The sequence below is a fragment of the Littorina saxatilis genome, linkage group LG12, assembly GCF_037325665.1.
Source record: "Littorina saxatilis isolate snail1 linkage group LG12, US_GU_Lsax_2.0, whole genome shotgun sequence".
NCBI classification, from domain to species: Eukaryota; Metazoa; Mollusca; class Gastropoda; order Littorinimorpha; family Littorinidae; genus Littorina; species Littorina saxatilis.
The window spans coordinates 18,096,754-18,112,100 of NC_090256.1; the positions used below are offsets into that span (position 1 = coordinate 18,096,754).

The 15,347-nt window shown below is 41.7% G+C and overlaps 1 protein-coding gene across 1 annotated transcript; it reads left to right on the top strand.

Moving 5' to 3' along the window:
- Positions 1-202: 202 nt before the first annotated feature.
- On the top strand, positions 203-12,128 carry LOC138981411 (oxaloacetate tautomerase fahd2, mitochondrial-like). Its single transcript, XM_070354327.1, has 7 exons — positions 203-636; positions 1,231-1,447; positions 3,351-3,410; positions 4,378-4,537; positions 5,491-5,599; positions 6,202-6,289; positions 8,693-12,128. Exons 1-7 carry the CDS (start codon positions 317-319, stop codon positions 8,753-8,755), a joined length of 1,017 nt encoding a protein of 338 aa, XP_070210428.1. The 5' UTR covers positions 203-316; the 3' UTR covers positions 8,756-12,128.
- The last annotated feature ends 3,219 nt before the right edge of the window (positions 12,129-15,347 follow it).

The following is a 15,347-nucleotide window of genomic DNA, read 5'->3' on the forward strand; positions in this document are numbered from 1 at the left end:
CCCTCTTGTACAGTTTCTTGTGCTCTCCCAGTTTCATGTGCCTGTGGTCGTATTGCAGTACAGTGATTCTTTGCCTTCCAGAATGGGACGTGTTCTGAAATGGGTCGTAAATCTAGCTCGAGCAGACAGCTTTGATGTGACTTGTCGCCTGAGCGCCCTGCACAGGAATACTTTGAAAGCTGGAGCGACGAACTTCCAACTGGTTTTGATATCCAAACCGTAAACCTTGACCTTCTTTGTACTTATCACACAACCAACCACACAACTCATATCGCACAATATGCAGATTAAGAGGCAGTAGTGCAAAGGTCACTAGATGATGCACCGAGTACCATTGCGTTTGTGCGTGGTTGGTCAACAAGTATCAACAGTGTCACTGCTCTCGGCGACGTCTCCACAGCACAAGTGCTTCATTGATGCTGCTAGTCGCTTGCGAAAAAGTGTCCGCGCAGTAAGCACAGTTTCAACCGGCAAGATGCGTTTTGTGCAATTCGAGTGGAACGGAAGGCTGGCGGTGGGGGTGGAGACGAAGGAGGGGGGTGACATCATAGACGTGACGGAGGTGGACCCGACAGTGCCGCACAACATGCGAGACTTCATCAAAGGAGGACAGCCCAACCTCCTTGCAGCCAAAAAGTGAGACACCATAATTATTTGAGTGCATGTATACACATGTGCGCACTAAACTGACACGCATTTATTTGCGCACACAAGTGTGACGCACTTATAGTCAGTGTAAGCATAGATTTAAGGGATATTTATGGTGTAAGTTAGTGTATGCAGCACATCTAATGAAACAGGGAATGGGAGTAATCATCATCATGTATTGATATTGTTTAGTAAATTTCAGCTGAACAAACACACATGCATGCAAGTATACTTACACACACACACACAGGTTGACAAGTCACAAGGGAGGGGGATGCAAATAGTTAACTACAGTGGCATTAGTGCAACTTCAACTTGATTCGACCAGAAATAAGTCCTTGCCATATGAGCCTACTGCACAGCTCACACAAACACACACAACAAACACACACAACACACACACACACACACATACAATACATCTCACTGTTGTCCTGTACTGTCTCACTCTCAGAGAGCATTACTTTATCATCAGCTTGTTACAGTAGTTACCACAGCGTTCTCTACATGCACTCTCTGTTAAGATCGCCATGCATGGTAGTTACGCATTAATTAACCACAGATCTGTTTTCATTTGAACAGTTCAGTGAATAGTGGCCACTTTAGGCTGAAGAGGGAGAACGTGAAGGTGATAGCGCCCATCACCAACCCAGAGAAGGTGCTGTGTGTGGGGATGAACTACAGAGACCATTGTGAAGAACAGGGAGCACCAGTGCCAGAGGAACCAGTCATCTTCAGCAAGTTCACCAGTTCCATTATCGGCCCTACTGACGACATCCCTTACCCTGAAGTCACACAGGTATAACACGACAGTGTTTTTGCCCATTTGTAAAGCTGTCCTGGATTGCTTGATTGTGATGTGGTTAGTTTGGCAGGGTAATGTGATTGGGAGACTACTGCGTCATCCTTCACAGCAGCTACTCTGCAGAGTTGTCTGCCGGCGAAGAGTGCCAGGTATTTATAGTAGCTTGACGTTTCTTCTACGTCGCTGGCTTGACATCTGTCAATTGCTGGGTTCTGTTTGTGATAGTGTCTGGCTCCTGCTGTCTCCTTTTATGCTCTTGGGAACCAGTGCGTACCCATGGCAGTTTTTATAGGGCTATTAATTTAGCTCTAAAATCTCAATCCTGTTTGGCTTTACATATCTCCAAAAGTGATTGTTGTGCTTCATGAACTCAGTCACAGTAATTAGTTGCCACAGACATTAGTGCAAACTTGATTTCAAGAATGCATGTTTTCCCAATTAACATGCTTGTTGATTTGAGTATGCGGGCACATATGTATTATGACTTATGCGGGCACACATGTATTATGCATGCATACACAGGTATGCACAAGAGGTCTCTCTCTCCCAATCTCTCTTTCACTTTCCCTGTCTGAGTGTCTCTCTGGCGTGTGTTTTTTTTTTATATGTATATTTTACAGCTTCAGGTAGTAATCTGATAGCTAACATTAAACATATATGTACACAACGTAGCTTAGATAACCTAGCTGAAGGCCGCAGAACGTAAGAAAAAAAAGGGTGACATTTATCAAAATTATACACTTGAATAACAAGTGCTGAAGTAGCATTGACCCAGAAACTGCTTATCAAAACTGGATACATAAGAATTATCATAGTGTGTGTGCATGTTACCTGTATTGGTAAGACTGAAAACTCAAAGTGAATTCACTCACAAAGGCATTCTTTCATAGTAACTGCCATGATAGTACATGTGCACTGAAATGATAAACATATTTTCTGGTATTTGATTAGTAATTACGGGTTCCATTGAGTTACCTGTGTCACAAATGCATTAATTCTAACACACGTCACATCACATTGTCCGTCGCGATATAACCCTTCGTGGTTGAAAACGACGTTAAACACCAAATAAAGAAAGTAAAGAAAGAACATCACATTGTACATAGACTCAGTCAAAGCACACTCGCAGTCAACATTCAATCTTGCATCAATAGTCACACGACAAAAGAAAGTTTCTACAGTTTATATACAGAACTTAAGCAAAGTTAATTACAAGTTTTCAAAATAAATCGGTTATCAAAATTATAAGCTAACATGCATGACACGTTCAACAGTACTTGGGAGAATGGGGGTACAGAGTTTCTGTACATTCACGTGCTCACGGGGTACTTCTTCTTCTTCAGCGTTCCAGAAATTCTGGTGACGTGTGAGCTCGTTTTCCCATTTGGGTTCCCCACACTATACTCTGAGAACATAGTCAGCTTCACTCCGCTTTCGTTGGGTAGGCATGCTGGGTATTTTCGTGTTTCCGTAACCCACCGAACTCCGACATGGATTACAGGATCTTTTCCGTGCGCACTTGGTCTTGTGCTTGCGTGTACACACGAAGGGGGTTGAGTCACTAGCAGGTCTGCACATAAGTTGACCTGGGAGATCGGAAAAATCTCCACTCTTAACTCACCAGGCGGCAGCGACCGGGATTCGAACTCACAACCTCCCGATTAGGAGGCCGACGTCTTACCACTGCGCCACTTCGCTCATGGGGTACATAGCTGATACCACGAGGCACTGCTACTGGGAATCCCACTGGGCGTGTGCGTGCAGTCTATTACAATCTACATCTTAAAAAGAATCCCGTGCATACCTGTCATGATGGATTATTTATACTGAAACAATACCCTTCTGGTTAAATGATTGATGTTTCTTGATTTATTCTTTCATTGATGTTTTACTTCAGCAACTGGACTGGGAAGTGGAACTGGCCATAGTGATAGGCAGAACTGCAAAAGATGTTCCTGTAAGTATGACCACTAATTTTACATTTTTTCCGATTCTGCTTGTGAAAAACATAAATGAATCTATTTTGTAAATTAGTGTACGCAAATGAATACCATAATGTTTACTGAATTAGTGATCCCCAGGCCCCAGGGTTCAATCCGTGCAGGCTAGGAGGGACACAGGTCAACTTTATGTTTAAACTCAGAGACGGTATCCATGTCCCACACTTGTGTCACCATTGTGGCAAGTTAAAGACCTTCCATCATTCTGATAAAAGAGCAGGTAGCAGATTACACCGAAGCACGCACACATTTAGGTGACGCAACTCTTGTTGCTAATCGCTTTTCACTGGGATCGAGGAAGCGACCCAATTTTGTATGCAATTGGATGATAGATTAAAGTAAAGTAACGACCAAGTTACATCAGTTACAACTACAAACACTCTTGGACTTCTATGAAATTACTAGATACTGTCTGGCATACATTTTAATTTAATTTTGTTGCTATTCCTCTCTCTTTCAAACTTTTATTTTATTTTGTATTTTATCTTATGAGTCTTTTTAGCAAGGGTTGATGAAATCAAACCGTTATATATCCTGAGTTCACATCAGCTTGAGTATTCTCTGTTCATAATTATGATTGAATGTTCTAGCTCGATTTAGCCATTTGATGAAATATATGATAGGACTGTTTACCCTTACTATTTTGGAGTAATGTATTACATTTACTATTTTTTGTTAGGATTTTTGGAAAAATATACTCCATTTGAGTCCAGACTACGATTTTGAGCTGACCATTTAACTTATTCAGTATAAGAGATTATAGTACACAAATGAAAAAATCTCTTGATTAATATTATTGTAAATAATTCAAATCCAAATATTTTAAGATCCCTCAATATTTTGTTTGTTTGTTTGTTAAATGAGGAATAGTACTCTACCACATCATCAATGTGTTTCAAGGAGAATTTTTGTTTCTTCTTCAAGGTTGATAAAGCGATGGACTACGTGTTTGGTTTCACCGTTGCACATGATGTCAGCGCCAGGGACTGGCAGTTTAAAAATGGGGGACAATTCCTGCTGGGCAAGTCAATGGATGGATTCTGTCCCTTGGGTCCGGCCATCATTATGAAGGAAGATCTAAAAGGTATGTAAAATTATGTCACTTTAGTATATGTGCTGTGATTTATATGATATGTCATTCTGAGAAAATTCTACTCTGAGTAAAGTACCAGCTGCAGTCGTGTTGCATAGTTCTGCGACATAAACCACAATGGCTTTTACCATAGTTTGTGACTGCTCTCGAAGCATTGTATCCAATAACTAAGTACATATTTTATGACCGAAAAAATTTCTGAGAAAATCAGGTATGAAAAAGAAGGGTCAGTCTTAAAATGGGGGTCAATTTACAGAGGTTATGAACAGAAAATCTGAGAAAACAGGGTGGTAAAAGGGAGGGAGTCTTCAATCAAGGGGCCCCAAAAGGAGGGTTCCAATGTAGCAGTAGTGGTAATAAAGAAAATTGGTAGAGTGGCTTTGAATTTAACCGATCGGTTCACCACTTTCAAAACCCACCACATCTCCTTCCAGATTATGTAAATAGAATATTTCAAGCTCAAACATATTTTAAAATGGTTGCACTTTAATATCAGACAAGCGAGAGGACAGCACGTTTCGCACTGCAGTCCGGACTGACGATTTAACAGCGAACGACAAGAAGAAGAAGATATCAGACATGCGCAATGACTGTGTCACATTCACCAGTTTAGAGAGATTTGTAAAAACAAAACAAAAACACATAACATAACAAAAGCGCACAGAACAATAGAACTGTCCTGGTTGTGTTTCCACAAAAAATTAAGGGCTTTGATCAAATTCATGAGTTCAACTAGTGTGTTATTTGGTTAAAAGCTTTATTCTGATGCTAAAAAACTATCCGGTGCAATGAAAACTGCTAACACAGACCCATTGACAGGTTCTTTTCCAGTATGTTTTTTATTTAAAAACGAGCAACAAAATTTAAAACTGCCAGTTAAAAAAAACACTTTAATAACTGGTCTGTCATTCAAGGAGCTATGAACAAGATTTGTTTCATTGCAGATCCACATAACCTCAAGCTATGGACCCGGGTGAACGGAGTTGTGAAACAAGACAGTAGCACAAATCAACTGGTCTTCAAAACTCCAGAACTCATAGCTTTTATTTCAAAGTAAGTCTTTCCTGCTTCATTCTTTTGCTTAAAATTGATGCATAATTATAATTATGTGTGTGTGTGGAGGGGGGTAGTTAGGGGGAGGGGATCTGATTGTGTTTGTCTTTTGCTCTGACTCGATCTCTTTTGTTGCTGTTGTTCATGTTACTATTGTTGGTGTGTGTGTGTGTGTGTGTGTGTGTGTGTGTGTGTGTGTGTGTAATAATGATTAAGATAAGTTTTCTCTCTTGGCAGGTGTTGTTGATGTTGTTGTAAGAAAGCTTCAGTTGGTAGAGCACTGGACTTGTGATCGTAAGGTCGCTGGTTCGAATTCGGGCCGGGACGGACACGGGTCAACTTTTATGTGCAGACCCTGAGACGGAAGCCATGCCCCACCCCCGTGTCACCACAATGGCACGTAAAAGACCTTGGTCAATCTGTCATAAGTGCAGGTGGCTGAATACACCTAAACACGCAGACACCTGGGTAGCGCGACTCCGTTGCTGCTAGCTTTCCACTGGGAGGAAGTGACCCGAATTTCCCAGCGATGGGACAATAAAGTAATGAAAATGAAAATGAAAAAAAAAATTTAAAATGTATTTCTAACCCTGTTCAACCAGGTTCATGACCTTGAAACCTGGTGATGTCATCCTGACTGGTACACCTCCTGGTGTTGGAGTCTTTCGCAAGCCTCCAGAGTTTCTCAAGGTTTGTGTCTGTGTGCATATTGATCTATGTCTATCTGTCTGTGTTTGTGTGTGTGTTGACTTTGTAACAATAACAATAGCATGTATGTAACAACAGCTGCTGCTACCATTGCTGCTGGCTGCTACCCTTGCTGATGCTACTTAGCTTCAGTTGTTGTTGTTTATATTTCATTTCATTTTCTATTACTTTATTATCCCCTTGCTGTGAAATTTGGGTTGCATTCTCCCAGTGGAAAGCAAGCAGTAGTAGCAACATATTCATGCCCATCCCCACCATATCATCTTAAAGGCACACATACCTGTCAAGTCTTGCGTTTTTCGCGTAATTCTTACGGAATTTTGATGTTTTTCAAGTCTTACGGCGTATGCCGAAGATCTTACGGTTTTTACAAAACAATTTGGTCAAATAAAAAAAAGATCGCAAAGGTTCGTCCGAGAACAAAGTAACAGCTAAAAGCTCTCGCGGTAACTGATCCGGCGGAAGTACAAGGCAACGCGCATGTGCACACCGTCAGCGCGAGATCTGACTGAGTACTGTGTGACAACGCTTGACCACACGCGACCTCAAATTAAAGCAGTTACATGTACTATTGTTGTTGTTCTCGGTATCTTCAAGGTATTTTCTCACGTTGTACGAAGTTTTAAGCCATAGAAATGAAACTAAGGGAGACTTGGCGAACGACAAGAAGAGAAGAAGAAACTAAGGGAGTTGTGATGCATTTTCGAAGAGCTAGCGATCGAAAGTGAAAGTAGGCGGATTCCTGTCACCTCCGATCACGTCGGACTTGTTTTTAGAACACGCGCGACCTCAAACTAAAGCATTTACATGTAATATTTTTTGTTGTTCTAGTATCTACACAGTATTTTCTCACGTTGTACCTAGTGTGAAGCCATATAAATAAAAATAAGGGCGTTATGATGCATTTTCGAAGAGGTAGAGAGCAAAAGTTGGCACCGGATGTCTGTCACAACCGATCATATACGACTTGTTTTTAAAACATGAGCGACCTCAAACTAAAGCATTTACATGTCATATTTTTGTTGATCTGGTATTTGTCCTTGATTGTTGAGACACACATGAGTTTCTGGCTTGTAACTTGTGTGTTTTACATGTTCTGTTTGGATAAAATGTTCTCTTTTGTGGTGGGGGTTTCCATTCATGATTGAATCACTGTGCTCAATGAATGAATGTTGTTAAAACACACTTGTCTTGTGCCTTTACTATCAAGTGGTGTTTTTGCGCATTCTGATAAAAAAAATTGGTGAGGGGTGTAAATCTCTAAATGTGTGTCTGGTTGGAAGTGTACTGTCTTCGTACAATTTAGGTGATTCTCCGTACAATAAATTTACATTTAAACATGCTTTGCATTTCAAAATTACATAAAACAGTGCAGTTCAGTGTTGAGAAAAGTGTGTTTTTCTTATGTGTGAAATAAGGCAGATTTCTTGTTTTTGTGTGTGTATGTGTGTGCATGTATTTAGTTCTTGTGGTGATTAATCAAACGACTTCTGCACATTTGCACATTGTCTTATGCTTTTTGGTGCAAACTTATGGTTTTGTTAGCAAAATCTTATGATGAGAGTCCACAAGAGCTTGACAGGTATGGGCACAGTGCGCCTCCCGTAAACCATCACAGATACTGTCAGGCTTTTACACACAGTACAAACACCCTTTCATTTAAACACTTACCGCTTGAGAACATCTTTGGTGCCCTCCGTAAAGAGCGAGCAATTTTCAAAGAATTTATTTTTGCGTGGTTTATCTTACCCCTGAGCCATTGTGAACCCGTGTGATCCTGTTTCCTTTTTTTCACAATGTAGTCGTCAGTTTGTGATTTCAATGTGACTCGCTGTAAGCTTATCTGCAATAGCACGTTATTATGTACCTCTGAATCTAAACGCAACAAACGGCTGTAATTCACACGCACTCTATCGATGGCTTTTGACTGTTCAGAGGAACTGGCGATAGGCATAACCGTCGTCTGCTACGAGAACCACGACCTTGCGTGACCCTGCTTCCGGGCTTTTCTTTTTTCAAATGTTCAAAACTTCGAATTGTACTGATCTTGTCTTGATGAAAAAAGAATTCTTTTATGATTTAAGAATGTTTGTGTAACACGTTAAAAGTTAGGTCTAGCGCCAAAACGCACTGTCCGATTGTATGATCAGGCAATCAGCAAAATTAATTCTTTGAAGATTGCTCGCTCTTTATGTAGGGCACCTAGGATGTTCTCAAGCGGTGAGTGTTTAAACGAAAGGGTGTTTGTATGTGTGTAAAAGCCTGACAGTATCTGTGATGGTTTACGGGAGGCGTACTGTGCCTTTAACCCCACTTTTCGCAAGATTTTCTTTCTTTTTCTTGTGTATGCGATCTTAATGTTGATTATGTTTATGTTTGTTTCAGAAGGGGGACGTAGTGGAGGTAGAAATTGAAGAAATTGGGACCATTACCAACAAGATCGTGTGATGACCGTAACTGACCAAACAAATTGACTGCTCGAGTGCCCTTGATGCAAGTTCAATAAAACAATTAGCTAGCTACAGCAAGAGTTTAGATGTTAATGTGAGTGACTGGACTGATTTGTCACTGTGCTTTGGGAAATGATTCAACTGGTATTTGACTGAAAATTAAGAAGTATGTTGAAATCAGCCCGTAAATTGACAATTATTTATTATTGGTGAAGGAACTCAGTGACTTAAGAAAAGTTGCAGAACCTTCAGATAAGCTGTAGAAAATGAAAATCAGCCTTTTTTTCTGGTACATGTAATGCAGAGTTAAGTAACAAATCTGGTGATAAACACTTGTATTTGGTTTTTATTGTTTTGCCTGGATTATTGTTTTTATGTTGTTGTTTTTCTGGCTGCTTCTGCCTGTGCCGGATATCATTGTGATACATCTTATAGCTTGTTGTTATTGCTTTGTAGTTGTTTAAGCAGCAAATAAATAAAGAGACAAGAAGTTCTCACCTAATCCCTACTCCTGTTTTCCTGATCATTCGGTGGCATTCATTGGCATAATGTTTTGTCTTCTTGGTATTGTGCAGTAGCAATTCATTCTTCTTCAAAATGATCCATCCCAAAGTCTATTTAATATTGTCCATATTGTGTGCCTTCTTAATCCCCTCTTGAGGAAAAAAAGGAATGTTTGTGACGTCTGCAGAGCCTGAATACATATTTGTTTGTGCCTGTTAGTCAGTGCTGATTCTGGCTACCCGGTATGAAACACAAATGCACAATCACTTTATTTCATGCCCCCCCCCCCCCCCCCCCCTCCCATCGTCACCTTCATTGGTCAGAGTCAAACCCTTTCAGTTCTTTTCCATCATATATTAGGTCTATTAAAAATGACCATACAACAATCTGTTACTTCTGAGTCTTAGAGGAAAACACTTGGTGCAGGGTCAGAAAGACATATAAATTGTCCCTAAAGGAGACAGGGAAACTGTGCTACATGGTAATGCACTGATATATTAATGCGTTCAGTGCAAAAGTGATTGCGAAAATAACACAATGATTTGTGGCTGTTTCTTGCATGGTTGTTTAACCTTTTTATGTAACACGTTGATGTACGTGTACTGTGAGTGAGTGCACCTCTAAAGGGAATAGACTATGACTCGGTAAACCTTTTTTTCTGTTTTGTGCGACAAGTTGTTTCAAGTACAATTTACAATGTTTGAATGTTAAAGAGATAAACTATGTAGGTGTCATTTTTCAGGACGAGAATTGTTATGATTGTGACAGGGGAGGCTACCGCTCCTTTCACAGCAGACTCTGCACCCGAGTTGTTGGCCTTTAAAAGTCAACACCAGTGGATTGTAGAAGTCTGTTTGTGATGGGGTCTGGTGGTTTCCGATTGTCGGTATGTTCATGGAAACCTTCGGGTTTGCATAACAGTTTTTATAGGGCTAAGAAATTAGCCCTAACATTTTCAATCTTGTTTGATTGCACTTCGCCTACCGAGGTGATCGTAGTGTTTCGGCGCTCGGTTACATGATACTTTCTTGATTGCTTACTTAGATTTAAACAGCGACATGCGCAGTGAAATGAGTTGTGCTCTGGAGAAAGATTAAAGTTAGTTGACAAATAACCAATGTTATAGTTCTCAAAGGAGTGTGATACTCACGATGGAACTGTCATAGCATTTTACAGAGAAGAATCTGTTAAGACAGAATCTTGATAAAAAGTACAGAACATGGGTGAATGTATATGATCTGCCTGAAAATAAGCTTGTTATATTACTTCTCCAGTTATAATAGTTTACTTGTACTAAGCATTTCCAATCTGTGATTTCTTACAAAAATTGTTCACCTTGTGATTGATGATACATGTAAGTACCTTATTATTTTGCCTGTTATAACTGATTGAACATGTCAGTTTATTTGTAAAACTGCATAGTTCTACATGCATTACTTATACATGTACATGCACAAAGTAAGGGCTAAGGAAGTTAAGACTTCTCTCTGCTGTGATCACAGAATTATTTGAAGGCATGAAAGCGTTGTTTTTGTTGTTGTTGGTTTTTTGTTTTTGTGTGTGTTTTTTTGTCTGTGTTTTGTGTGTGTGCGGTTTTTTGTTTTGTTTTTGTTTTTATTTGGGGGAGAGAGAGGGGGGGGGGTGGTAGTGCAAGGATAGTAACTGGTACACTGTTTTCTCTTTACTGAACATATTTGTCAAAAGTATGGTGAAAAGTGTCGATCATAAAGCTGATGGTGTGCTAGAATTGCCAGGGGCCATATTAACACGATCTAGCCAAAATGTTGAAGAAAAAAATTTGTAGACTTCAGAACATGATGTTAGTGTGGAGATGTTGCTTTAGTTTTGTTGTTGGATTTGACCATTTAGTTTGCAGCTCACACATCTATTCACACCCACGCTTGCATGCACACACAAACACATGCATGTAGGTACACACACAAACACCCCCCCACACACACCCACACCCACACACACACCCCCACACACACCCCCACACACACCCCCACACACACACCCACACACACACACACACACACACCCACACACACACACACACCCACACACACACACACACACACCCCCACCCACACACACACACCCACACACACCCACACACACACCCCCACCCACACACACCCCCACACACACCCCCACACACACACACCCACACACACACACCCACACACACACCCCCACACACACACCCACACACACACCCCCACACCCACACACACACACAAACACCCACCCACACACACACCCGCACACACACCCACACACCCCCACACACACACACCCACACACACACCCCCACACACACACCATCACCATTTGTATTGTACATTGTCAAATAATACAGACATGCAAAGTAGTTAAGAACAAAACAGTGTAGATTCCCGAAATACACAGCACAGTCAACCAGAACTGTTACACTTTGTACAATTTGATTATTTTAAAATGTTGGTTCACAGCTGCCTTAGAACATCTAGCTTTCACATTTACATAATGGTTGTGTATCAAGAAGTTATTGCAAAACCAAATGGAAATTAGATCAAGTGATTTTGATGAGTCTTTATTTGTGATTTGTTAGCTGACATATAATGGTCGAGTGAATGCTTATGATTTGTTTTGCTATATAAAAGAGATAGTCTTGAGCATAATTCATAATTATTGATTGTTTGTGTTTTGCACCTGCCCCTCCCACTGCAACTCCTTTACCCTCCCATCACCCCCACCCTCCCCTCTCCAAGGATGGTTTTGGAAAAAAAACTCCTGTAACAACAGAGAAACATGAATTATTATCCTAATATTTAGATTTTTGGTTAATGATCTGCATTAAAACAATAAACTCATTTGCAATATTATGCCTGCAATATTTCTGCACCTGAGTGTGTGTATATGTGTGTGTGTGTGTGTGTATGTGTGTGTGTGTGTGTGTGTGTGTGTGTGTGTGTGTGCTGGTGCAAATACATACACAGAAACACACAGCAGAAAAGACTTCTGTCTGTGACTAGAATTAAGCACAAATAGGTAATGAGAGAATGTTGAGGGATAATGAGACTCGGTCTTACTTTTCACATGTATTTGTTGTGTGTGTGTGTACAATGTCATCTAGAGGGCACCACAGGCACTTGACTGGAGGTGGGCTGGGCCTGTGGCTGCTGTGGCGTGCTCTCTTGTCCGATACTGATATACATGTAAGGTATGAGTTGACCAGAGCAGAGCTTCCACCACTCTGACCACCCAGTGTCATGTGCCTGTGAGTGGGACGTGTTCTGTAATCATAGTAAATTCAACTGTAACAGACAACATTGAAGTGACCGCAGCATTGAGTCCGACCTACATAGGAATGCCCGGCTTCAAAGATTGACCGCGCCAAACTTCGCGGCCAGCAATCTGGATGCTACCGACGTAACCCACAGATACAGAAATCTAAGCCGTTAACCTTGACCCTAGTAGCACTTATCGCACAATATGTAAATTCATAGGTTTACGTTCAAAAGTCAAGATGTACTGCTGAGGGTTTGTGTGGAGTTGGACACCAATTAAGTTGTAACAGGGTTACGCTTCTCGGGAACCATATGCTCTCAACTGAACATTTGCATCATTAATGTTGATAGTCAATCACGAACAAGTGTTCGCGCAAGTAGCACAGTTTCAACCGGTAAGGGGCTCCGCTCACATATAACTTCAGGAGGATCGACGACACACTGAAGATTATCCCAGCCAGCTACACGTTGCATGAAAGGAAAACTTCAGGCCAAGTACTCGCAGGGCCGGACTAGGCGAAGAGGAGGGGGAGGGTTGCCAGTGGTGGCCCAGGGGGATGTCCCCCCTGGCGGCAGGGGCGGATCAGTTCATTTTATGACTGGTTTTTTTCAAAAGTATATTGTGAAGATATGGGTGTGAAGGCGCGAAGCGCCGAGCCGACGGCGCGAAGCGCCTAGCTTGCTAGGGGGGTCCGGGGGCATGCCCCCCCCGGAAAATTTTGAGAAAAAGGATGCAAAATGGTGCAATCTGGTGCATTCTGAGGATGATCATTACCAGTTTCAGGCAGCAGATTTTGTCACTGATTAATACCCCAAAAATTGAAACTCAATGTAAAATAAAGAAATGCATACCTCATTCAATATTTTTATTTTTTGGCTGGGGGGGGGGGGGGGTCCGGAAACCCTAGAACCCACTCCCCCTCGTTGTGGGGGTCAGGGGGCGAAGCCCCCTGAAGCTGACGGGTAGGTCATATTCTGAGATAGGAAAATGGTCGCTCCTTGCATGAAACGGCATAAAATAAGCAATAATAAAAAAAAAATTAAATAAGTAAGGTACATGTTTAGGCTAGGGGGGGGGGTTGCGCAACCCCCATAACCCCCCCGGTAGTCCGGCCCTGACTCGTCATAATCCCTATCGCGGCATAAATAATAGGCCGCGCGTCGTCTGTGCCGCTGAAACTGCGCAGGTATATTCTGCCCATAAGATGCGTTTTGTGCAATTCGAGTGGAACGGAAGGCTGGCGGTGGGGGTGGAGACGAAGGGGGGGGGGGGGGGGTGACATCATAGACGTGACGGAGGTGGACCCGACAGTGCCGCACAACATGCGAGACTTCATCAAACTGGAGGACAACCCAACCTCCTTGCAGCCAAAAAGTGAGACGCGTTTTTTGTACAGGCCTTTTCTTTTTTCATGCGCAGTGTTCATGTGATATATCGACGTTGCAGTTCCGGAGCCTACGATCAGAATATCTTGGCGATTTTGTACCTGACAAGGGACAGCTCTAAAAATGATTACGACTGAACACCTGTCGTTATGGTCATTCAAAGAAAAGAAAACAAGCTTGTCAAATGCGACTGGCATTTGGTCGTTAAAGCTGTAAAATCTCCCTACCTTCAAAGCCGCAAAGACAAGCAGACATGCCCCTTTACTTGAAAGGGAGAATTCGTTGTTCACAAAGTCTTGATAGACCCAAACATACTTCTGCAAGCTTTTCTTTTTGTTTTGTATTCAGTTGTTTCGCCGCAATACACGTTGATGCTTTTCTCAACACATCAGGACTGCTGTAATGAAGTTGTGAGCCTTATTCGTTTTACTCACTGTTTTCACATTGTATATGTTAGAATTCTGCATGCGACTGACGAGGACACCACGCAACAAACACACACTCTTGAACACACGCACACACACGCACACACGCACGCAGGCACGTACTCACGCACACACTCACACACACACACACGCACGCACGCACGCACACACACACACACGCACACACACACACTGCACACACACACACACACACACACGCACGTACTCACGCACAAACACACACACACACACGCGCACGTACTCACGCACACATAGAGAATACTACATGGCTTGCTGTGTTGTACCAAATTTACACGAGTTGTTTTTTTAAATATTGAACTGCGAGCGAAAGCGAGCTGTTCACTATTTAAAAAAGCAACGAGTGTAAAATAATCTGGTACGACACAGCAAGCCATGTAGTATTCTGTTTATCCTACATACTGTACTTACGTGTATTTTACTGAAAATGTCTTGCAGTCGAGGCAGCTAAATTGAAGACGCTTGTTTTGGAAACTAGATCTCTTCTAAAGCCTCGTGCAATCTATTACGTCAAAGCAAAGAAACGTCACTCTGAAAGTGTGGCGTGACGTGTTAGTTCTAAAGATTCATCGAGGGTAATTAGCGAGTGCAATTTTTGTTTCTATAATGACGTTTGTCTCGGTGACTTTGGCATCATAAGCAGTGGAAAAACAGGTCCCTGCCAGACTTGCTTGACATGACCTTATTTCATATAGACACGTGTGATTTGAACGATTATTATCTCACGGGTGTCTCTCTCACGTATGTAGGATAAACACACATACACACTAACACACACACACACACACACACACACACACACACATACCCGTGACACACACACACACACACATACACACACATACACACACACACACACTGACACACTGACACACACACGCACACTGTAAATGTATAGTACTAGTAGAACACAATGGTCAACAATTGTTTAATAAAATACACTTTGTTCAAAAATATGCGCGTT

Coding starts and splice junctions, on each gene's coding strand:
- LOC138981411 (XM_070354327.1), top strand. CDS start 317: ATGATGCACCGAGTACCATTGCGTTTGTGCGTGGTTGGTCAACAAGTA. Junction 637..1,230: donor AACCTCCTTGCAGCCAAAAA/GTGAGACACCAT, acceptor TCATTTGAACAG/TTCAGTGAATAGTGGCCACT. Junction 1,448..3,350: donor CTTACCCTGAAGTCACACAG/GTATAACACGAC, acceptor GTTTTACTTCAG/CAACTGGACTGGGAAGTGGA.